The 24,835-nt window shown below is 44.7% G+C and overlaps 1 protein-coding gene across 18 annotated transcripts in view; it reads left to right on the plus strand.

The window, feature by feature from the left end:
- FHOD3 (formin homology 2 domain containing 3) overlaps positions 1 to 24,835 on the plus strand; it is a 470,560-nt gene that overhangs the window by 336,118 nt on the left and 109,607 nt on the right. For 7 of the 18 annotated variants that reach the window (XM_023241882.2, XM_023241885.2, XM_045041338.1 and 4 more), the window contains 4 exons: positions 8,944 to 9,039; positions 12,022 to 12,375; positions 12,804 to 12,878; positions 18,725 to 18,832. In XM_023241882.2, the coding sequence (XP_023097650.2) occupies positions 8,944 to 9,039; positions 12,022 to 12,375; positions 12,804 to 12,878; positions 18,725 to 18,832 (633 nt within the window). The remainder of the gene's footprint in view (positions 1 to 8,943; positions 9,040 to 12,021; positions 12,376 to 12,803; positions 12,879 to 18,724; positions 18,833 to 24,835) is intronic. The other 11 variants (XM_045041341.1, XM_023241890.2, XM_023241892.2 and 8 more) reach the window with 6 other exon arrangements.

A 24,835-nucleotide genomic window follows, 5' to 3' on the forward strand; every position in this document is an offset into this window, starting at 1 on the left:
CTCAAACTGGAACATTGTGGAAACTGTGTGATTATGCAGGGCGACGTGTGGACTGGTGGCACGTGCCCAGTTCCTTTGGCAATAATCTTTGTAGGTAATTCTGGCCCTTTGCTGTTCTTTTTTTCTCTTATTACCTCCTTTTTGTACAATTCGTTCTTCATTGGCATCTTCACCAGCGGACGGCCAGTGAAGTGGAAAGCGAATGCTACCCAGACAAGGTCATGTGGTTACTCTTGGTAATTTGGAGGCATGACTTGAGGGGGTAGAAAATAGAAGATGAGGTTGTTGAGAAAAACCCTGGCTGAAATATAAGATTTGAGGTTTATCTCCAGATGTCAATTATGTGTACTTTATTGCCATATTAAGAGTTGACTCTGGTGGGTTCAAATCCAAAGCATGTGAAAAGGCCATTAGAATTCTAGAATCAAACTGAGTCATGAGTTAGAAAGTTATTACCGCACACAAACTCTGAAACGCATTGGCTTCCTTATGGTGATTACATTTGGGATGTGCTTCTCAAAGACACACACACATCCTGTTGCCCTGATTGATAACTAAAGGTTTTTTACTCTTCAGTATACTTCTCTTCCCGTTTGTGAAAAACATGACACAGAATGTGTGTGTGAGAGGGGCCATTACTTGAAATATTTAAAATTAAGCTTAACCAGTAAACACATATGAGACTAGTAGTGGCATACCTTCTGGAAGTGGGAGGACTTGTCTCATGGCCACACGATTATGTGGCTTCAGCTTTCACAGGCTGCCAGAGCTGGGGGCTCCCTTTCTGCTTTTCCACTTTATTGTATGGGTGAGATAAGTAGGAAGCCAAGCCAGACCCAGGGCAGGGCTGTTTCCACCTCTGGAGGCAGCCATCTTGAAACCTCAGCCTGGGACTTGGCGTCTCTTCTGTTTTCAAAAGTTCATAGAGAATTCCATTCTCCCTTTATCCTGGTTTCACTTCTCTCCTAGACCTCTAAGGGACATTTAACAGAGTTTACTAGTATCTGTGGCTTAGAATAAAGGTTTTTTTTTTTTTTTTTTTAACATAAAATCAAAGTCCGCATAAAGTAGTGAGGCACCTCACTGCCTATAGGTATCATTGAATTGATTTGCTTTACACCTGAATTGGTTGCAACTTAGCTAATGCATTTTTTCCGATTGTTGTTTATACTCTACAGACTGGAATTCTGTTATATTAAACTGTTTTCAGCAGAAAGAGTGTGTTGGATCCATTAGTATTTTATTCTGAAGCAGTAACAAGGGGCACCTGGGTGGCTCAGTCGGTTAAGCGTCCAACTGTTGATTTCGGCTCAGGTCATGATCTCATGACTTGTAAGTTTGAGCCCCACATCAGGCTCCTTGCACTGACACTGGAGAGCCTGACTGGAATTCTCTCTCTCTCTGCCCCTCCTGCCCAGGCTATCTCTCTCAAAATAAACTTAAAAAAATAAAGCAGAATAACAAAATAATGGCTTATGCATGAAGATTCTGGCCAGTGGTCCATTTCTTAGGTATATTCAGTATCCATGGCCTGTGCTTCATACTCCTTCTAAACTTTGCATGCTACAGGGACAATAAATACTTTCCTGTCTAACTTTGGGTTCTCACCATGGAAACATCAGCAACAGCTGGGCTCAGTTAAATGTCTTTTCATTCTTTTGGCTGGCAAAAATCTTTTAAGGGAAGCTTTTTTTTTTTTTTTTTTAGTGGCTAATAAAACTATTTTTGAATGAAATCACTGCTTCACTTGGTCAGATATGTGTCTTAACTGATTAAGATCACTAATTGGAAGTTTTCAAATCTCATCTTGGCCCTTGGTAACCTAGAAACAGTCTTAAAGTTAACAGAAAGTGTGAGTCACCACAAAGCTAAATTCAAACTGGTTTAAGTATTTGTTAACACAGAGTGATGCGGACGGAGCCCAAGGGGACGCTTTCTCTGTCATAAATTTAACAAAACATTTCTAAGAGATTCTTTTTCATCTAATTTTGATAAGTCATGTACATTTTACAGAACTAAATGGAGCATATAAACCTTATCTAAACCTTCTTATCTAAACCTTCTTATCTAAACCTTCTGACAGAGCTTTCCAATTAGTTGCCTCAAATGTCATACCTATGTCAAGTGTCATACTTATGTCAAGACACTGATCTCCTCAGGGCAACCAGGCAGGTCTGGGGTAACTGGGCCCCATAAGCAGCTTTGTCCATTGTTCTAGTATGCCGTGTATCATGTTGTCTGTGCCGTGCAAGAGGAGGGAGGATTGAGCACAGTGCAGGAGAAGAATAGTTGCTTTGGAAGAATAGTGCAGTGATGCTAGAGCGATGAAACCAGTGGAGATTCTGCTTTGGTTTCAGGGGATAAGCTGGCTGGTAGGAAGGACCTTAGGCTGGGGGTGCCTGGGTGGCTCAGTCGGTTAGGCTTCGACTCTTGATTTCGGCTCAGGTCATGATCTCATGGTTCGTGCGTTCGAGCGCTGCATCGGGCTCTGTGCTGACAGTGCAGAGCCTACTTGAGATTCTCACTCTCCCTCTCTCTGCCCCTCCCCTGCTTGCACTCTCTTCTGTCTCTCAAAATAAATAAATAAACTTAAAAAAAAAAAGACATTAGCCTGGATATCAGGAGACTGGAGGTCTTCTTGGCTGGTTGTGTGAACTTGCCCTCTCTGGACCTCATCATTCTCTTCTGCAACGTGGGAGGTCTCTGAGATTATATCTCTGTTCTTGCCAATCTTTTTTTTTTTTTTTTTTAATGTTTATTTTTGAAAGCGAAAGATAGAGCGTGAGCAGGGAAGGGGCAGAGAGAGAGGCAGACACAGAATCGAAAGCAGGCTCCAGGTTCTGAGCTGTCAGCACAGAGCCTGACGCAGGGCTCGAACTCACAAACTGCAAGATGACCTGAGCCGAAGTCAGACGCTTTACCAACTGAGCCACCTAGGTGCCCCTGTTCTTGTCAATCTTGTTCTTTGACCACCCTTAGCAAGTGCCTCTGTGCTGTGCGTCATGCTAGGTCCACAGTGCCAAAGAACTGCAACAGTCAGCACATATTTCCTGGATGTCCCTGGGGGTCTGGTCCCCCAGAAAAGTAGCTGGAGGAGTCATTGTAGTCAGGGAAGTGGCTCCTGCAGGGGCCCTGAAGCTGACATACCGTGGGCATTGGGTGGAAACCTCAACAGACTGATGAAGACTGGAATAGGGAGGTACAGGAAGGGAACGTAGGAGATGAAGTTGGAGAGATGGTAGAAGGGGTTAGAGTATTGGCTGGGTAAATTGGACTGAATCCTAAGACTTGAGTAAGGCAATGTCATGTGCAAAAGTTCTTCTTGTCCTCTGGTCAGTCTCTCCTTGGCCTTCTGAGTTTCACCCCAAGAGCATTGTGTGGAATTCTCACTTTCACGGCCAGTCAGCTCCCCACTCCCCAGGTGAATACTTCTTGGTACATCTAGTTGTTCAATGTCTTTCCCCCCCATGGGTCTGTAAGCTCCAAGGGTGGGAACCAGAGTCTTGCACATAATAAGTGTTCAATAAATATTTGTTGGATAAAGGGAGAGGGCCCTCTTGCCCTGTAGTTAAAATTTTTTGCTTTTGAAAAAAAAATGTTGTTACCTATTTATGGGAAATCTCTACATCATCTCAATTTTACTGTGAACCTACAACTTTAAAAAATTGTTGTAAAAATCACAATTGTATGGCGTTGGAGCATTCATAATTTTTGGTTTATGGTACTTTATCATTTGCTCATCCAGGTGTGGCCCTCTTCTAGCTTATTTGTGTGTACAATTTACTTATTGGTATAAAGGACACCAATGATACTATGGCCTGGCTAAAAACCCAGAGCGTTTCCCATAACTTCTGTCCATCCATGCACTTCTGTCTTTCCCATCTCTGTGCCTGGGTAACCCGCACTCTGAAATCTTGTCTATCGTTACCAGGTTTTTTGTTGTTTCGTAGTAGTATCAAACATGTAACTAAACCCACCCTACAGTTTTGCCTTTATGAACTTTCAGGAAGGTCATATTTATTGTTCCTTTTTGCGCTTCTTTTCTCCACATTATGCAGCTCCTGTTCATCCATATTGTCACATGAAGTCAACTGTCCTCTATTTTCACTGCTTGGAATATACCGCAACCTGTTGATTGTTTTTGTCGCCAGTGAGCATTTGGGTTGTTTCCATTTTTTGGCAATTACAAAAAGTGCTGCTGAGAATATTTTTAGACTCCTATCTTGGTGCACGAGTGTTTCAGTATCTCTAGGGAGGGTTTTTCAACCTTGGCAGTAGTGACATTTTGGACTGAATTTTTCTTTGTCGCAGGGGACGGTCCTGTACGTTTGCAAGATATTTAGCAGCATCCTTGGCCTCTACCTGCCAGGAGACGGTAGCACCTGCTCCCCAGTCATGACAACTAAAAAGATCTCCATTGACAAATGTCCCCTGGGGGATGAATCACCCTAGTCAGAAGCACTGCTCTGGGGTATAGTAGTGCCATCAAGCAGTGGCACTGCTGGCTCATGGTACAGGAATTTAACTTGACATGATAAAAAATATACGTTCTTTTTCCTAAGTGCACACTCCTGTCAGCAATATGTGAGTCAGACGACCTATAGTCTCTTCAGCGCTTGGTGTTTCCAGACGTCTTAATTTTTCCAAGCAGAGATAAGATGGTATCTCATTGTGGTCTTAATTTATATTTCCTGATTGCTAGGTTAAACTATTTCTTCATACATGTTTATGGGCCATGATCATATGTTTTGCACAATTTTATAGTTGTGTTTTTATTTTTAAAATATGTTTTGTATATTTTTGATATGAATTTATGTCTGTTAGGTGTGCTGAAATGCCTTCTCTGAATTTGTGGCTTTACTTTTCCTCACCCATAGTATTTTCGTCCTAGAATATACTTTAATACTGTTTTAAATGTTTCTGTTGTACTTTTGAAAGGCTCAGCAACATTCAATGTCCTGTTTGTTTAATTTTTTTTTAAATGCTTATTTATTTTAGAGAGACAGAGACAGAGAGCAAGTAGGGGAGGGGCAGGGAGAGAGGGAGACACAGAATCTAAAGCAGGCTCCAGGCTCCAAGCTGTCAGCACAGAACCCGACTCAGGTGGTGAACTAGGGAACCGTGAGATCATGACCTGAGCCAAATTTAGATGCCTAACTGACTGAACCACCCAGGTGCTCCTGTTTGGTTGTGTTTGTGTTGTTTGGTTGTTTGGTTTTTGAAGCCTAAGAAATGTGACATCAGCCTGAGACCCAAATTTGGGAAGTAAGGTTGGCTTTGAAGAAAACTCTGCCCTACAGAATTGGTCAGACTATGGGCCTCTCAGTGTCTTTTCCAACGTGGAAGGGGTGGCCTCCAGTTTAAGACTATTGTAAAAAGGAAAATGCCTATTGGGTTCACAGTAGACCTGTCCCCTGCAGTAACTCCCCATCAGTTAAAAACAAAACACCCCTAGTGGTATTTGAAAAACAAGGCCCAAAGGCCCAGAATTCTTTCTGCACAAATATAAACAAAGTTAAGTTCTACTTTAAGAGAAAATTCAGCGAGGGGAAAAGCAAAATTGTCTGAACTTATTCTTCATCTTAAATATGATCAGCATAAAAGATTCTGTTTGACTAATTTCTTCACGGTCTGAAACTAAAATCAAGCATAGAAATTCCCACATACCGTGAGGCAGTATTTCTTTCTCCATCCATTTGGATAGGAGGGCAAGGCCAGTGCTTTGACCATGGGGCATTCTGGAAGTGGGCCCTCCAAGTAGGTCATTGTGCTGCCTGCCCTGGTCGTGTCCTGCCACTCATGAGAGTAAAGCCATGGCACACACAAGTCATATGATAGTTTGGTGCAGACTCAGAAGCTGTTGAGCCCAAAGGAGACAGTTTGGTAATAAGCTTAGAGGGATACTTAGGGGAATATCTCTGAGACCTTGGTGTAGGCGAAACAATTTAAACCAGGACACAAAGTGTACTAACTATCAAAAAAGATAAGTAGGACCTCATTAAGATTAAGAATTTTTGTTTATTAAAAAAACACCATGACTGGGGCGCCTGGGTGGCTCAGTCGGTTGAGCGGCCGGCTTCGGCTCAGGTCATGATCTCGCGGTCCGTGAGTTCAAGCCCCGCGTCGGGCTCTGTGCTGACAGTTCAGAGCCTGCAGCCTGCTTCTGATTCTGTATCTCCCTCTCTCTCTGTCCCTAACCCCCTCGCATTCTGTCTCTGTCTCTCTAAAAAATAAATAAACTTAAAAAATAAATAAACTTAAAAAATAAATAAATAAACCCACCATGAGGGGCACCTGAGCTTCTGACTTTGGCTCAGGTCATGATCTTATGGTTCATGAGTTCGATCCCTGCATTGGGTTCTCTGCTGTCAGCTCAGAGCCCACTTCGGATCCTCTGTCCCCCTCTATCTCTGCCCCTTCCCCTCTCATGCTCGCTTGTGCTCTCTCTTTCGTTCTCTCAAAAATGAATAAACGTTTAAAAAAAAAAAAGTAAAAAATGACACCGTGAAGTGAGTCCAAAGGCAACCCACAGGGAGGGAAAAGATTCTTGCAACACATTAAGTATGACAGAAGGACTTGTCCCCAAATTATATAAAGAAGTACAAATCAAAAATAAAAATACAACCTGGATTTAAAACAATGGGCGAAGTACTTATATTTCAAAAAGAGGATATCTGAATGGAGAATCCCGAAAAGTATGACAAAAGTGCCCAGCTTTACTAGTCATCAGAGAAAGGAAACTCAGATCACAGTGAGATGTTGCTACACACAGATTAGATGGCTAAAATGAAACAGACAAAACTCAAAAAGAAAAACAAAAACCACCAAATCTTGGCAAGGATGTAGAGCAGGCAGTGTATTCATATACTACTTATGGGAATTTAAATTTACCAGGTCATTTAAAAAAAATTTTTTTTAATGTTTATTTTTTCTTGAGACAGAGACAAAGCATGAACAGGGGAGGGGCAGGGAGAGAGGGAGACGCACAATCGGAAACAGGCTTCAGGCTCTGAGCTGTCAGCACGGAGCCCCACACAGGGCTCGAACCCACGAACCGTGAGATCATGACCTGAGCCAAAGTCGGACGCTTAACTGACTGAGCCACCCAGGCGCCCCTACCAGGTCATTTTTAAAAACTGTTTAACAGTTCCTGATAAAGATGAACCCAAGCATATCATATGACCAATAAATGTCATTCCTGGATAACATACTGCATAGTAATATGTACATGTGTTCTATTAAAGACCTGTGCTACAATGTTCGTAATAGCCCTGTTCAAAATAACCCCAAACTGAAAAGTGTCTGGTTATCATCAGCAGTAGAATGGGTAAACTATATTGTGCTCTATTCATACAAGGGAGTGTCATATAACAATGAGAATGAATGGTCTGCAATGACCTATAACAGTGTAGATGAGTCTCCCAAGTGTTACGTTGAACAAAAGAAGCTGGATATGGTATGATTCCTTGTAGATAGAAGAAAACCAGGCCAGGCTAACTGACCTCTGCTGTCTGAAGTGAGGGAGGGAAGGGAAGCAGTCGGAAGGGAGCATTAGAGGAGTGCTGGTTTTATGGATGTGTTTATTTTGCGAAACTTCAGTGATTTGTGTACTTTTCTGAATGTACTTTATACTCCAGTGAAAAGAGAAAACAAGCGGAGGACAGTGGGGGGCAAAAGGGTTGAAGATGTTGGGAAAATGATGCCTGGGGTGGGGAGTGGTGAATTCTGGAGGACTGAGGGCGAGAAGGAGCTGGCAGCATTGAGAGGGTAGAGGATGGCCGCGAGGAGATGACAGTGGAGCTCTGGCGGGAGGTGAATGAGAGCTAGGGGGTGAATGAGGGCTTGTGGTCGTGGAGGGGTGGGGTGGGGGAGGAGGTTTGGATGTAAGATCTCCAAGGTGGACCGGTTCTGTTTGATGGTGAGGTCCAGGGTGGGAGGGGCTGAAGTGACAAAAGGCGAAGGTTACTGGAGTTCAAGAACGCGAGGGATTGATAGGTCCACGGGGCCTGGGCTAGGTGTTCCGTGTGGGCCATGACAGGAGTCAGGTGTTGACAGGGCTTAGAGCCCAAAGGAGGGTAGTGACTCAGTTATCGAGGCCTGTACTCATGTAGCTGCAAGGACAACATCCAAATTAAACTGTCTTAAGCAAGAGCGAGAATTTACTATCTTCCGTTAGCAAAAGGCGAGGGCGGAGCTTCAGCAGTACCGGATCCAAGGGTTAAACTTGTTGTGGGATTGCTACCTGCACCGCCTCCCACGCCCACACTCTGCTCTCCGTGGGTCGTGGGTCGGCTGCAGGCAGCCTTCCTCCACCAGGAACAGCAGGCGGCCCCGCACTTAGGCCACCCTCACGGTTACTCATTGCCGGAGGCACCAGGAGAAATCCCGGAGGTGACAGTTGTGATTCCACCCGGGCCACCTGTCCACCCTCCAGGTGGAAGTGGATCAGCGTGCCCTGCACCACGTACACTGAGAGTGAGGGAGTGGCTTGTAAACCATGTGTCCCCCCACCCCCACCCTGCCATGAAGGTGAGTTCCAGATTGGCCTGACCCTCAGTGGTTTCTAACCAGCATGGTGAGGTGAGGACTCTGTGCCTTCTGCGGGAGCTGGACATCCCCAAGGACACTCCTGCATGGTTCCGTGTGGAGGAGGAAAACCACAGCAGGGCCCTGCCCGAGGCCGGAAGCTGCTCGGAACCGCGTGTGGGGGGAGCAGGGCAGCGGCAGCCAGCCAACTTGACAAAGAAATTCGGCCTGTGCCGGGTTATTGTATCTCTGCCCACATTCAGATTTCCTCATCTCAGAACTGTCTCCTCTCAGACTGTGTCCTTTTCATCTCAGCCAGCTGGCCGGTTGGTTTTTTGTTTCATCTTCCGTTTGTAACACTCACCTCGCTTTTCCATCTTGTCTCTGTGCATTTCTCTTTGCCTTGCCTTGTCTCAGGGAAGAGGAGGAGGAGGAGGAAGAAGAGCAACCAGTCACGGAGCCCAATTCAGAGGAAGAGAGAGAGGATGATGCCCCCTGTCAGGGCAAGGACAGGTACCGAGCCTGGACACTCCCAGGCTCCCACTAATAGCCCGAGGTTCCTTCCTAATAGATAGTTTGCAGCCAGCCACCTTTCAGGTCTCCCTTCCTCACTGGCTCCCACTGGCAAACGTTTTCCCTGAGCACGGAGCCACAGAGCGACTAGTTTTGTAGAAATAACTGAGCACGTGTTCATCAGAGAACCACACTTTCCCTTCCTTAGGATGCTTTATGGAAAACTCACCCTGCTCCTCCCTCCCTCCTTAGTGCTTTGGCTTAGTCAGATTGACAGTGACTAGAAGGATGTTCATCTCTGATCAGAAAATGTTATTAACTCTTCCAGCATTGTAATAAGGATAATTCCATGTGTCTCCTTCTTCCTACTAATTTTACTAATGTAATATTTGCTAAACTGGCACAGGTAGCTACGATGTTAATGATGCAGCTCTGCTTTTTATCCAAGTGGACAGGAGTACTTTTTCATCCCCTGCAGCCCAGAAAATTTTCCTGTTATTTATTTTCATACCCAGAATAAGTAACATGGTTCTACGGCCTTTTGAGGGAGTTTACTGTCCTCTGCTCATACCTTTCCAATATACATTCTTTCTGTCTTCAGGCAATGTTAACAGATACAGGCACCTTGCAGATATTTGTTAATTTTATAGATATTTTCCCCAAATGATGTGTTTATAAAAAATAAAAATTGATCGCAGGCAATCTCATTTTCTAGTATTCAAAAGTAATTCTAAAGTCGAATGTTTTTTCATTTAATTGATTACCACTGCAAATGGACTCCTTTACTGTTTTTCTGCAAATAAGCAAAGTCAAAGAGATCTTGGATAAATTAGGGTGAAACCTCTTTCTTACCAACTTCAAAGTCGGTGTGATTCTTTGCCGCCTGGCCTCTCTGTCCAGACCACCAGTGCACATAAAAGTGGCCATTTGATGTGCTGAGACACCCACCATTCCCAGGGGCCGTGGAATCTTCTGTGATCTGACAAACTAGTGATTGTTTCCCTGCTTTGGAAATAAATGTCTGGGAAGAAGTCAGCAGGGTGCAGGTGCCGAGAGAGGGAAGGAATGGCCCGGTCACAAAGAGTGAGCCACACAGGTCAGAATGGGGGAGGGGGGTAAGAAAGGTTGCTATTAGAGCCCCTCACCTCACCTATCTGGAGCTGCCATGCCTGAGGGGAATGGTATTCAGTTAGGGGTGCTCTGGGAAGGGAGGAAGTTTGGTTGGTAGTCCCACCTTAGGTTGAAAATTAACCACAGGGAATCATGTAGAAATCAGTAATACACTGGTATGGCTCCATATGTGTTTAAATGTACATGTTCTGTCTCACCTACACAAACCCATCCCCCCTTGGCTATTCTCATGGGACAGCACCTAGGACCAGAGAGAAGAATCTGACTTTGAAGGGTAACCTTCAAAACATCCCTCCTGATGTGCTGTCTTTACATAGGATTGTTACTTACATAGGTAGCTGGTTATTTACTGTTTTGAAAGATCTTTAAAAAATTTTTTTTTAATATTTATTTTTGAGAGAGATGGCACACGAGCGGGGGAGGGGCAGAGAGAGAGGGAGACACAGAATCTGAAGCAGGCTCCAGGCTCCAAGCTGTCAGCACAGAGCCTGATGGTAGGGCTCGAACTCACGAGCTGTAAGATCATGACGTGAGCCGAAGTCGGACACTTAACCAACTGAGCCACCCAGGCACCCCTGAAAGGTCTGTTTTCTTTATGACCTGATGCTGGAGGGCATTCTTGAACAAACTGCAGTTAGGCTTTTCAGTTTTAGGAAATAAAGTTGTGCATACCGGGGCTTGACCTTGACAGTTACTAAGGCACTCATTAACTTTGAGCTGGATATATTTATTTCCTGGCATAATCCCACCAGACCTTAAAGTGGCAAGAAAGATTCTGCTTACTTCTGCTGGGTTGGTGTCCTTCACAGCTTTCCCTGCCTGCTGCCTGCTGCTTTGTGTATGCCAACCCCATGTCCCCACTGTGTGTGTGTGTGCCAGACCTGGGCTGAGACTGCAGTGAGTTCTCATCCCATTCTCCCCTCGAGCCAGGGCAACTGGTATGTCCCTGCCCTTCTATGTAGAGGGAGCTCTGAATCTGAGCTAGGAGAGAAAACAGCTCCCATTTGATTCCCAATGGGCATGTCTGGGAGTCCAGTTCTCCGAGAGAGGGACTGGTTTTGAAAAATGCAGAGTTTAACGGAGATGCTCGGGTTATAAGGGTGTATTTCAAAATATCTAAGTGGTCCAAATCCAGTCCTGTGAAGGTGGAAAAGTTTTATAACTGTGGCAGAATTGGGCTGCCTGAAGGAGTCCAGATGGGCTTAGTCGTGGAGATAGGTTGTGGGAAAAGTGTGAAATGGGCAAAATTTGACTTCATCATGCCAATCCCTCCTTGCTGGCTCTTGGTACTCCTGGCAAGAGACTAGCATCTCTTTTCTTTTTCCTTTTCCATACTTTCTTTCAAGAATGCACCTGAAAGCCGTGACCTAAAGTGTGAGGCTTGGGGGATGCTTCTTCCTTAAGACTGGGCTTTTTAGGAGGAGGACAGAACCTTGATTTGACCAAGAGAAAGAAATGAAATTCAAATTGTGGAAATTCAGGTGCCAACACAACCATTGGGGAGAAACTGGGGAGGCTTGGGAAGCCATTGAAGAAGAGCCTTAGGGGCTCTGTTAAATTCTCCACACAAAAGCCTCTGAAATGCCCAGATGGCATACTGGTTTGCAAGGATGTGTCCTTGCCCTCAGCAAGTCTTGCCTCCCAGATGGACAAGCTCAGGGCGCCAGGATTTTTGAACAAACCAAAGCTTCTGTTGGCCGGCCAGCTTTCATGCTGCAGCTCAAGAAACATAGCTGGATTCTGAAGTTAAGTGGCCGTAGCAGTAGTGGGGGGGTTGTGTGTCTTCTTCTCTTTCCTAACCTTCACTTCCCTTTCCTTCCCTGTTTGCCCTCCACCCTGCTGGGTCGGCAGAGAGGCTCGCCCTGCCTCTGACCAGAGCCCTACTGGAAAGGATGCTGCTCCCCAGAGCTCAGCTCTCCCCACTGCTTCAAATGCCGCCTCCCAGGGAAAACGATGTCCAGCCAGCACTGCAGTGGGGGGCCCCTTGCGCAGCAGGTCCTCTGGGCCTGCCCTCGTGCTGCCACCCCTGACCCCTGCCTCTGCCTCCCGGCCCTCTTCCTCCGCGCCTGGCCCCCCGAAGGCATCACCGACCATAGAAAAGCTGCCCTATGTGCCCCACAGCCCCTTCCACCTCTTCTCCTATGACTTTGAGGATTCGCCCTTACCCACCAAGGAAAAGGAGGCTGAGGCCCAGAAGGAAAGCAGGTAGATCCAGCCACCTGGAGGCCCGTGTGAGCTTAATCCAGGGAAGGAGACAGCATGTTACTTGTACTGACTGGCTTGTCCTCTGCTGTGCGTGCGTGCGTGCGTGTGTGTGTGGATTCCAATCTGAGCAGAGGGCGGTGGTAGTATAAACTCACTCCCTCGCCACTAACTAAACAATTACCAGGATTTAGGCAGGAGGCGGAGGAAAACTGCCGTGTGTTTGAATCACAGAGCTCTTCTGTTATAACACAATTACTAAAAATGGATTTTTAAGCCTTAGGTTTTTAAAAACATGCATGGTCTGACAAAATCTATGCATTTCACACCTAACTGTGTGGGGTGCATCTCATTTGACCTACCGAATACAGTGAAGTGCTCTGCCCCCTTCCTATGCAGCGTTTTGAGTGGGATTTTCCTTCCTTTAACAGTCCCTCTGATTCTCTCCATTTGAGCACATACTCTGCCTCTGAGCCTTACAACTTCCGGTCTTTCTCTTCTAATAGGTGGGTGTCTTTATTTTCTCTCTCTTTTCTCCAACTTTCTGCTTTTATTCTTTTTTTTAAAAAAAATTATTTTTTGAGAGACACAGAGTGCGAGTGGGGGCGGGGCAGAGAGAGGAGGAGACACAGAATCCGAAGCAGGCTCCAGGCTCTGAGCCGTCAGCACAGAACCCGACGTGGGGCTCGAACTCCCAAACCGTGAGACGTGACCTGAGCTGAAGTCAGACAATCGACCGAGCCACCCAGGCGCCCGTTTTTATTCTAATATATGCATATTTCTTTCACAGATTGCTCATAGCTCCCTGCGAGAGGGCAGTTGCCCTTGGAATCCCTTCACAGGCATTAACACAATTACATTGTTGAAGTGTGAGCACTGCAATAATTCTTACAACAATTGGAGAGGGGAGCAGAGGGAGGGCAGTGTGCAAATCAGAACCGCACGAGGAATTTTTAGCAGGTGCTTGTCCCATGCCTGTGTGCCTGCCCGACACTATTACTGCCTGGGTTAGGAGCCCTACAGAGCGGGGAATAGGCAACCAATTGAATATTTTTGAACAATCAATTGTTCAAAATCAATGATTGATCATACTTGTGGCTGCTCCCATCTTAGAGTAATAATAATTGATAACATTTATTTATTATGAGCCAGGCCCTGTACTTTCCATGAAATTAGCATTTCAAAGCCTCACTTAACCCTTAAGAAGTAGGTTATATTACTATCCCTTATTTACCATGAGGAAACTGAGGCACAGAGAGCTAGGGAAGTGGGGAGTGGTTTCTGCCCCAAGCATCCTGGCCCAGCTTCTGGTCCTAACCTGTGCGTTGTACAGGCCTCTCTTTTAGAGAGTCTGTCTCTTTCCTTTCTGGGGTCATCTACAGATAACTCCAAATGCCAGACCTCGAACCCTGGCCTCTCCCTGCCAGGGTTCTTGAGACAAGTCCTTGTCAGCAAAATGCTTTTGCCAGAGAGTCTGTGTCTGGGGTACCCTTGGCCTGGGTGTCCAGTAAGAAGTTACGCCTTATCTTGAGTGAAGGCTTATCGGACACAGACCTGGAGAATGGCTCTTTCACACCACTGATAGAACCAGTTGCGGTGTGTGTCAGATTTTCCATCTAATACAAAGAAGAATTAATCTAGAACTGTGATCATCAACCTTTTCTCCCCACATACAACCTAAAAATATTTTCGAACTTCCCTCAAAGTTTTAAATAGCCTGTCTGAAGTTTTTTGTTGTGACTTTAAAGTTGTAAAAGATGTGATCTTTCTGTCGTACATGTGCTTTAAATTCATTTTTGTCAAAGGGCACCCGGGTGGCTCAGTCAGTTAAGTGTCTGATTTCTTTTCGGGTCATGATCTCACGGTTCATGAGATCAAGCCCCGTGTTGGGCTCTTCACTGATAGTTAGGAACCTGCTTGGGATTCCCTCTCCCTCTCCCTCTCCCTCTCCCTCTCCCTCTCCCTCTCCCTCTCCCTCTCCCTCTCCCTCTCCCTCTCCCTCTCCCTCTCCCTCTCCCTCTCCCTCCCCCTCCCCCTCCCCCTCCCCCTCCCCCTCCCCCTCCCCCTCCCCCTCTCCCTCTCCCTCTCCCTCCCCCTCTCCCTCTCCCTCTCCCTCTCCCTCTCCCTCTCCCTCTCCCTCTCCCTCTCCCTCTCCCTCCCCCTCTCCCTCCCCCTCTCCCTCTCCCTCTCCCTCCCCCTCTCCCTCCCCCTCCCCTCCCCCTCCCCCTCCCCTTTCCTTCTCCCCCTCCCCCTTTCCTTCTCCCTCTCCCTATCTCCCTCTTCCCCTCCCCTGTGCTTTCTCTGTCTCTCTCTCAAATAAAATAAGTATTTTTTTAATGTTTATTTTTGAGAGCGAGCATGTATACACGCACAAGTGGGGGAGGGACAGACAGAGGATCCAAAGCAGGCTCTGTGCTGACAATAGCCCAGTGTGGGGCTGGAACTCATGAACCATGAGGTTGTGACCTGAACTGAAGTCAAGACACTTGACCTACTGTGCCCCCCGGGCACACCTAAATAAATAAACATTAAAAAAATATATAAATTCATTTTTGTGAAAACCTTGGGGTTTCACATTTAAGTGATTAAATTTTAGGAAACACCTACATATGCCTAATTGGCAAAACCTGTCCTCAGACAAATGAGACTTTATTTCTGTCAGAAAAAGTCCAACGTCATATTTCAATTCAAATACGCACCTATGCATCCCTGTGGCAACCATCTCACTTCTAGAATTGAGAGGCAAAACCGGACAGACTGGGGGGTATTTGAATTAACTGCGCAGGTATCTGCAAAACCAAAGGAGTGGGAAAATGCATTATGCTTGTTTTATTTCCATAATATCATTTCAACACAATTCATTGGTAGATGGGCAGGTAGATAGAGATGACATGTGAGACTTGCTCTGAGGTTACTCCTGGGTACAGCAGCACTGTCTCCTTCCACAGTATATATATATATATATATATACACATTTTTTTTAAGTTTATTTATTTCAAGACAGAGCCAGTGTGAGTAGGGGAGGGGCAGAGAGAGAATCCCAAGCAGGCTCCGCACTGTCAGCACAGAGCCTGATATGGGGCTTGAACTCACGTGAGATCATGACCTGAACTGAAACCAGGAGTCAGACACTTAACTGGCTGAGCCGCCCAGGGGCCCCTCCCTCAGTATTTCTTAAGGAATTCCCTCAGGAGTGAGGCTTTCCTACGCTCTTCCTTTGCCTGGCACCCTGGAGTTTTTTTCGGCTCAAAGCATTGCCCCACATTGATTCGGCCTTGGTGAAGGTGTTGCTTTTTTTTCCCCCTGAGAGTGGAAGGCCATCGTGGAAAGGGAGGCAGGGAAGAGAACTTGGAGACCCTAGGAGTGGCCACAGGCAGACCCGTTTTTAAGAAAAGAGCAGCTATGGAACGTGGGGCTCTAAGACACATTGCCTCTTGTTTCCAGGATGGCTTTGTATGCCTCCAGGAGTGTGTGAACTCCAGTTTGAGTACCTTCAAACTACAGGTTCTCTAGGAGTCTCTTCTAGGTCTAAACTTCCGGGCTTATTGGATCATTCACATGACTTTTATGGAGGGCGTCCAACATGGCTCTTATGTCCTCCAAGAACAGTATCTGTGTACAAGTTAAGAGCTGTACATTTGACGGGAATAAAAATAACTTGGCAACCTCATCTTCCCCAGCAGGGTGGTGTTAGCCCATGATGGTCATTCTGGACTTTCTAGTGATGGTCTCAGAGCCTCTGATGGGGCTTTCCTGGATCCAGGTCCTTTCCACTTGGTCTTTGCTACCGCTTACAGTCCTAGGGGACAGGAGTAAGAGAAACATATAAATGAATGAATATACACATAAATTTACAAAAACAGCCTCATGCTTGTGAATAAGGTTTGACTTATGTTTAACCGAGAAACTCTTACAATTTTTAATTATTTGACAGGAATTCGAATGCTGTATAAATACTGTTTGCACCTATTAGTTTTCTGATGTTCACTCACTGTGGTTTTCATGGGGTCTGTAACTGCTCAGTGGTTGAGTGCAGTGGAACCGGTTATAGCAGGCACCAACTGATTAGTCAGTACAAAGAACCAACGGGAAAAAGTACAGTGAACCGAGTGAGATGTATGATCCAGTTCGTTTGGCTGAAATTGAGAAGCAAAATTGAACAGACTGTGAGGTATTTGAATTAATTGCTCAGCCATTAGAAAAACCAAAGCAGGGGGAATATGCATCATGCTTGGTTTTATTTCCATAACGTCATTTAAACTCAGTTATGGTAATGTAACCCTCCTAAAACATTCTACAGGATGTCCACTTTGGATCAGAAGGGGGTTGTTTTAGATGCTTGCAGGGAATAACAAGCCAAGGGTCCAGGCAGCTGGGTGACACAGGGCTGGTGTCTGGGCCCGGGGGCTCTGTCTCCCTGAGGACTCCAAGCTCTTGACGGCAGCCTCCTTCCCTGCCCATGTCACAGTGCTTTCTGCCTGCTTCTCTCCCTCTTCTTTGCTCCTGAGGTTTTTTTCTCCCTTCTCTACTGCTTCCTTTCTTTGTATGTTCCTCTCACCCTTTGCTTTTCTGCCTTCTCTATGCCCTGTGGTTTGGGATCTCTCTTAAAAACTCAGTCCAACCCTCACATGGAGAAGCAGTTAACCTGTTAGGCATGTAGCATGTTGGGTTTTTAAAGAGAAAAGAAAAGGGATGCCCAGAAACCATGTCCCATGAGAGTGATGTGTTGGCTGAGGATGATGTAGTGAAACTGTGTGATCGGAGTCTCCCTCTGCCTGGTGGCATGCCTGTGTAGTGACACAGGCCTGACCTGTGATGCCAAATAAATAATAAGGCCCATAGCTAAGCAGACCAGACTTAGCAGCACAGGGTAGAGTTGGGGTAATAAAAATGTTTTATTTATCATTATAATGATATAATTTATGAGGGAAAATGGAAAATATCTCTCTCTAGTCCACTTTGTAAAATAGCCTGTTTCTGATTTTTTTCTACACATAGCTTTTGACCTTTGTGAATATTTTTGTACAGTTGAAATCAGACTATAAATATTCTGATGTTTTATTTCAGCCTGTATATGAACATTTTCTATACTATCATTTACAGAATTGGCCATCATTTTTAATCATTGCATAATATTCCACGGATATTGGATCACACGTTTTAACCATTCTTGCCTTGTTACCTGGTTGGGTAATTTCCAGGTTTTTTTCACCATGGTCTCAATAATGCTCCTGTATTGCCATGCATGACATTTTCAGTAGACAAATAACCATAAGGTTATGCTAGCTTTCCAAAAGGAGGCTTACTCTGTCAAAGGATATCCACATTTGAAGTTAAGGTGCTTCCCAGAATGGTTAGTGCTGGTTTCTGTTGATGGGAGTTTGAACTGGAGTCACTGTGTGCAGGAAGGTCTTTGTGCACTTATCGCATAGTGACCCATAGGGTCTCACGCACCCAAGTGTCCCCATCCAGTTTAGGAGAAGCAGTCAGCCCTGACTTGCAGCTGAGTAGGTTGAGAGGCAGATCATTGGGTCTCATCTGTAACTAATCATGAGTGTCTGCCCGCTCCCCCCCCCGCCCCACCACAAGGGCTTCAGGTGATGATTTGTTTTCTGGGAACACACTGAGTGATAATAAGCTAAAGGACAGCTATTCTGAAAACCAGAAAGAAAACTCTAGAACTTTACTCATCCAGAAATTTGTCAGAGATGACTGGGAAATGATAAAGGCTCATTTAGACCTGGTGGCTGTACTTTGGGTTCAAAAGCAGCATTGGATGAAAGTGTGAACACATGTACCTCTAGCCAGCAGGCCAGTCCAGCAGGTCTGAGGACATTTTCTCCTTGGTCACTGGGCAGGTGACAAGATTACATTTAATGAATGACACTGATTTGGAAATACCTGAAACAGACTTTTTAATAAGATGTTTGTTTAGCTAATCATTTGGTATTTTCTACAGATCTTTGACGGATTTAACATTAATTGTACCACCATGAGAGGCAAGAAGAATCTTCATAGATTCAAATGAACATAATTGGGATTCTTTATGTTAGCAAAGAATTTTAACGTACATTGGACAAACAAGGAAATATGAAGGTTTTATTTAAACCCCTTGTCATAAATCTCTCTGCCCAATGGTTTTGGCCTTTGGGAAACCTCTCTCATGAGAAATAAAATGAAGCAGTTAGTAACTCTCTTGAAATTAGAAAAATCACTAATGGTGTTAGCATTTCCAAGCCTGTTTTTCTTGCAAAAATGAAGATAGTTTGCTAAGTGTTATTCAGTTACTGACTTGTACTCATTTCTCTCTCCTTCCACCCTGCTCCCTACCTTAAACTTCTGCACTGTTTAGATACAACAGCTTTGGCAACACCTCTTATCACTCAAGACCTTCTGGATCTGCTGTGCCCGCCACCCCCACGTCATCTCTTTCACCTCCGCAGGAGGCCAGGCTGGAAAGGTGAGTTTTATAAGAAGGAAGCCGATGGCTTTACCCTCTGGTGGAAGAAATCAGTTTGATGAAGAATGACTAAAGGAAAAGAAATACAAAGCATAATCCAAAGTATTTTTCTGTACATAATATAGTCCAAAGGCAAGAATATTTTCTTTCACACTATTTACTAAGTAAATATTTTATTAGAAGTGATATTTTTTAATGTCTCATCTCCCTATGTTCTTTCCATAGAAAGTATAAAAAAATTTGTGCCCAGTTACTTAAATGTGAAGGGTTTGATTGACCTATGAAAAACTGTTCTAGAATTTGTGTAAGGTCTGCATTTGGTCCTGTAAACATCAGTTTTTATCTTTGAATGAACAATTCTATATAAGTCAGGAGGTAGTGGGCCTATTAAGGTCTGTACCTTAATGTAATTAATCCAGGACCTACCAGAAGGGAAAAGAATTGCATGGGTCCGTGGAAGGAATTTAACTTGGCAAGAGTATTAGACCACTAGAAATTAACTAACTATTACTTCTGGAAGCGAGTGATTGCACAAGGATGTGTTTACAAGGAAAAGGTAAGACCTGTAATTTTAGAACAATTAAAAACAGTTACCCTTATATGGCAAGAGTGCTGAGTTAGGGAAGACTGGCTGGGGTTCCAGTTAGTCACTGGGAAGTTATTTAATCCTTGAGGGTAAAATGCCAGTTATGACAACTCTTACCTTAGAGGGTGGTTTTGATGAGCCACTGAAAAGGTACTCATGAAAGCATTATGTGAACCCCACCGTGTGGGTCCAGTGGGAAGTGACAATATGTGATGACAAGATATAACACCCACCAGAGTGTGATTGATCAGAAATCTAGACATGAGCAATTCAAAATGATCATTTGCCTCAAATCCTGAATTTAAAACAAACTCGACCTGTATTCTATACTCTAATCATCTGTGTATTCTGAAGTGTGTTTTGCTGAACGTGGCTGGTGATTAGAGGTTTGGTTGGGATGTAGAGCAGGCAAGACCGTACAGCCCCAGGAAGAGGGGCTGTCCAATGAACTTTGCCTCCCCACACATGGTGTTAATTTCTAAGATGACACATAGGCTCCACATTGTCAAAATCTCAGGTTTCACAGCCCAGCATGGCCCTGGGCTGGGTGTATCTGGGCTTAGTAAGATCTTGTCCGTAAGATAAAAAGTTGATTTCCTTGAAGACACTGTACCCTTCGCCCTAGGGCACCTCTATTTGGGATCAGCTGAAATGACTGTGGTCCCAGAGAGGTCACCAGTGAAGAGGGTCCTTATCTAATGGGATGGGATATTGGGGTCCAAAGTCAGGAATATTAAAGTTTTACTGATGTTACATCTCACATCTTGTTCCTGCTAGTCTGCCAACTCCTTGGGAACAAGAACCAGGTCCCCTTCATTGCTGTGTCCCCCTTGGTACCTGGGGCCTGACTATGGCAGAGCCACAGTAAACACTAGTTGCAGGATCAGGTGAATTACCCACTCATTGGTTGGGGAACAGTGTGGAGGTCCCTGAAGTTGACAGGTTATCAGGATGGGAAGTTTATAGGTTTCCAAAGCCCTGGGCTTTAGGGGAGATTCCCCTATGGGTCCCCTTCCCATCCCCTGGAAACCCAGGTCCAGGTTTGAGCTGGAGGGTTAGGGGTGTAGGCTCTGGAAAGACTCTTGCCTGTGTCTCCTTCCCTGCTTGATCTGGCTGAGTGTCTCCTGGGAAGTGTCTCCTGGGAAGTGGGGGGGGCATTGGGCAGGAGCATTAAAAGAGGCAGGATGGGGCTGGATCCCAGAGAGCCTTGAATGCCCTGGGGAGGAGGTGATGCTTCATCCTGAGACATCAGGGGCTGTTAGAGTTTTGAAGCAGCAGGTGGGGTGCTCTAATCTATCCATGAGTGGAGCCAGTGGGTCGAGGCTACAGGGACAGGGGCTGCTATCTCTGAGTCTGAGAAGGCTGACCATGCCTAAGAAGGGCAGTGGCCATGGGGCTTGAGAGGAGCAGTGAGTTGGGGCAAACTTGGAGGAAGGTGGGAGCAGGGGAAGCAGAATGAGTGAGGGTTCAGGCTTGCTCAAGCATGAGGATGTTAGAAACTAGGAACAGAGACAGAATTTACTGGGGAAACAAAAAAGCAAACCACAGGTGGAGATGTTCAGCCTGGGGCATGCGAGTCATCAGGAGTCTGTATGACACCAGGGACACAGTGAGGGTCCCTGGGGATAGGTGGACTCAGTGGTCCTTGGCTTGAAGAAGTTACTTATGTGAAATCCCTCCAGCCAGCCTGCATGCTGAGATCTGGCTACCAGAGAAGCCAGTAATGGAAGGCTTTCTTTTCTCCCCCTCCCCCCCTTTTTTTAAATGTTTATTTACTTTTGAGAGAGAGAGCGTGCACAGGCAGGGAAGGGGCAAAGAAAGACAGACAGAATCCGAAACGGCCTCCAGGCTCTGAGCTGTCAGCACAAAGCCGGACACGGGGCTCAAACTCACAAAGCATGAGATCATGACCTGAGATGAAGTCAGATGCTTAACCGACTGAGGCACCCAGGCACCCCAATGGTAGCCTTTCCTTTCCAATTCCCTCTTACAGCATACTCTGCTACAGAAAGTTCTCTACCTGAACCATCTGTTGTATCCACTGGCAAAGAAAGCTTCAGAGTTACTTGCTTTACATTCGCATGTTTTTTTTCCCAATTATCACCATTTATGACTTCACTAAACAATGTGACCAATCATTTGAAACATCAGATATGCAGTTTCATTATTAAGACCAGCAAGCCCTCCAGCCTGGCCACCCCACCACGTTTTACTCTGGCCTCACTGGCTTATATTTATGATATAAAAAAAAAAAGAAAAAGAAGGAGGGGTCCCAACTCCAACTTATATTTGTATACATCACCCAAATGTACAATGTAAGTTGTATTTATTATAATATGTGGTTTTATACAGTTTAATTTTTTTCATTTTTGACAACTGAATTATTTGGATGTCACTCATCTATTTTCACGTTTACAACAGTTTTCCGCCCTACTAAGGTGTGTGATTGTTTTTACTGAAGTATATACTTCAGTAATTTGTAAGATTGTTGAGATGTTGTATATACCTATAATTCTTGAAACCAAAAAGAAAAACTCAGGAAAGGCATTAAAGTATTATGAACAATAGTGGCATTCTTGTAGTGAGAACCCACATTTTATTTTTGTTTTTTTAAAGCTTGATGCTATTTTTTTTTAAGTTTATTTATTTATTTTGAGAGAGGGGGGGAGAGAGAATCCCAAGCAGGCTCCACATTGTCAGCACGGAGCCTAATGTGGGGCTCGAACCTATGGAACCATGAGATCATGACCTGAGCCAAAACCAAAAGTAGGATGCTTAACTGACTGAGCCACCCAGGTGTCCCGAGAACCCACGTTTTCTGTTAACACACTCCTGAAAAATTAGATTCATGTCAGGGTGCCGTGCAGTACTGGAAAGATCTAGAACTCTTTTCCCTTGGTTTGGAAATAAGACTCACTTCCCTTAAGTCCTAGGAAAATCAGGCCAACTAAAACACCCCTTCAAGCAGGTCAGCCCACTTTGGAAATCCAACTAGCCATCATTGTGAGTTTAGTGTTTTCCATATTTTTCCCAAGCATGCTAGTATGTTGGATGTTAATCAAATTTAGAATGATAAATTGACCTAGAAAGGAAGAACTAAAGAAACAATATACAAAATTAAGTCAAGTCAAGGGTATTAAAATGAATCCATCCCCACATCTCCTATTATGACTTTGTTTATAGGGCTGTCGTTCAGAAACAATGTAACATTAATTTTCATGAAATTGGAAGTTGAGCTGTGCCAAAACAAAAGAAAATAAGAAATCCCAAACTATTTGCAAAGGCCCCCTGGGATACAAGATGCCACTGTTTAATGAAAGCAGACTTTCTAATTGTTTCAATTTTGAAACTGTGCTTTTTGAGTGGAAACATTCTCAATATTTTTAAAAGAAGAATTATAGGAATATTTGAACCGTTCATGTCGAATATTCAAATGAAACAAAGAAGCAAACAATAATTACACCACAGCAAATGAGTCTGGGAAGCTGGGAAGGGCAGAGCCCGTCTCTTTCCATCCCTGCAGTGACATCTCCATCTTGTGGGCCTTTTCAGAAATGGCGCCAGATGCTTGTTCGGTGTGGTGACCGCAATTACTGAGCAATGACCGTGAGGGGATCAGACACAAGTCAAGTGCCTGGGGCTGAAGGTGCTTTGAGGCCATCAGTCTTGGCGTTGAGTCTGGGGAGTGCGCTGATAATGAGGCCCAGCTTGTACCATGAAAGGGGGTATTAGCAGGTGAACACAGTGCGTGCTCTGTGTGGAAAAGCACACTGGAAGAACCCCAGATCCAGATTTTAGGGACCAGGAAGGACTTCACTCATTGAGCTGAAACCCGAAGGATCAGTGTGTGCCTTAAGTATTGATTCTGTTCTGTCTTCCACTTACAACAGTACCGCTGGTTGTAAATGACACTGCTGTAAATGACAATACCCTGCCTGTTCTACAGGTTAATATCAAGAGTCTTCAGAAAAGTTTGATGGCGTGCCTGGGTGGCTCAGTGGGTTGAGTGTCCAACTTCGGCTCAGGCCATGATCTCACGGTTTGTGAGTTCGAGCCTCACATCGGACTCTCTGCTTTCAGCACAGAGCCCACTTCAGATCCTCTGTTCCCTTTTTTCTCTGCCCCTCCCCCACTTGTGAGTGCGCACATACTCTCCCTCAAAATAAACATTAATTTTTTTTTTAATTTTTAAAAATTTAAATAAAAAGTGAAAAAGGGGGGGGGGCTGGGTGGCTTAGTCTAAGGCTGGGTGTCCAACTTCATCTCAGGTCATGATCTCATGGCTCATGAGTTCAAGCCCCGTGCTGAGCTCTGTGCTGACAGCTCAGAGCCTGGAGCCTGCTTTAGATTCTGCGTGTGTCTCTCTGCCCTTCCCCCACTCACGTTCTGTGTCTATCTCTCAAAAATAAATAAACATTAAAAAAAAATCTTTAAAAAAGTTGAAAAAGAAGAAACGCTTGGGAATTGTTTGCCCTGTTTCATGGCCCCAGCAGAGAGAGTCTCCCTACTTCGTGGAGGACAGTAAACCCACATATGAGCAGTGGCACCTCTGTTGGGAGTGATAATGGATAGTGAGGATGGGTAAAGGATGCAGCTTTGCATTTTATTTTTATATGGGCTTTGCATGTACACAGTAGAGCATTTAAAAGGTGAATGGCTGTACAATGAAAGTGAAGCTCCCTCCCCAGAAGCGATGACTCCTAGCGATTTCTTACGTGTATGTCCAGAGACATTTATGTTCACATAAGCGTAGACATGTTTCATCTATCTTTACACACATGGTAATACCCTGCACAAAACTATTGTGCGTTCTGCTTTTTCACTTAAAACCTGCATCTGGGTTCTTCCCCCCTGCGGTACTTAGAGTTGTTGCGTTGTTTTTAATGTCTGCATCATACTTTTTTCTCTGGATGCTACTTCATATACCCAATTCTGTATTGATGGGCCCCAGTGTTTTGCTGTGACCAACGATACTGCAGCATAATTCTTTGTCCATGTGTCACTTTGCACACGTGTGGTTGTCCATAGGATAAGTTCCTAGAAATAGATCTAGTAAGTCAATTGTTTACGCATTTTAAATTTTGATTGACTTTTATCAAATTGCTTTTCGTGAGGATTGTACCAGTTTTGATTGTGAGCCATGCTGAGTGAGAGAGCTCGTTGCCCACCCCCACGCAGAAGGACCATTCACAGTCTCAACCATTGGCCACCTGGTGGTGAAGAGTTCTCTGGTATTAAAATTTAAATGTGCACTTCCCTTATTAATATGGTTGAGCATGTTTTCCTATGTCCCCAAGCATTTAATATTTCCTTTTCTGTGAAATTTTGGCTCATGGTTATTGAGTTCTTTTTCTTACTGAAGTGTAGAGGTTGTTTATAAACTCTGATAAGAGTAGCGGTTATTTTCCTCAGTCATT

This window comes from Felis catus, chromosome D3 (assembly GCF_018350175.1).
Source record: "Felis catus isolate Fca126 chromosome D3, F.catus_Fca126_mat1.0, whole genome shotgun sequence".
NCBI classification, from domain to species: domain Eukaryota; kingdom Metazoa; phylum Chordata; class Mammalia; order Carnivora; family Felidae; genus Felis; species Felis catus.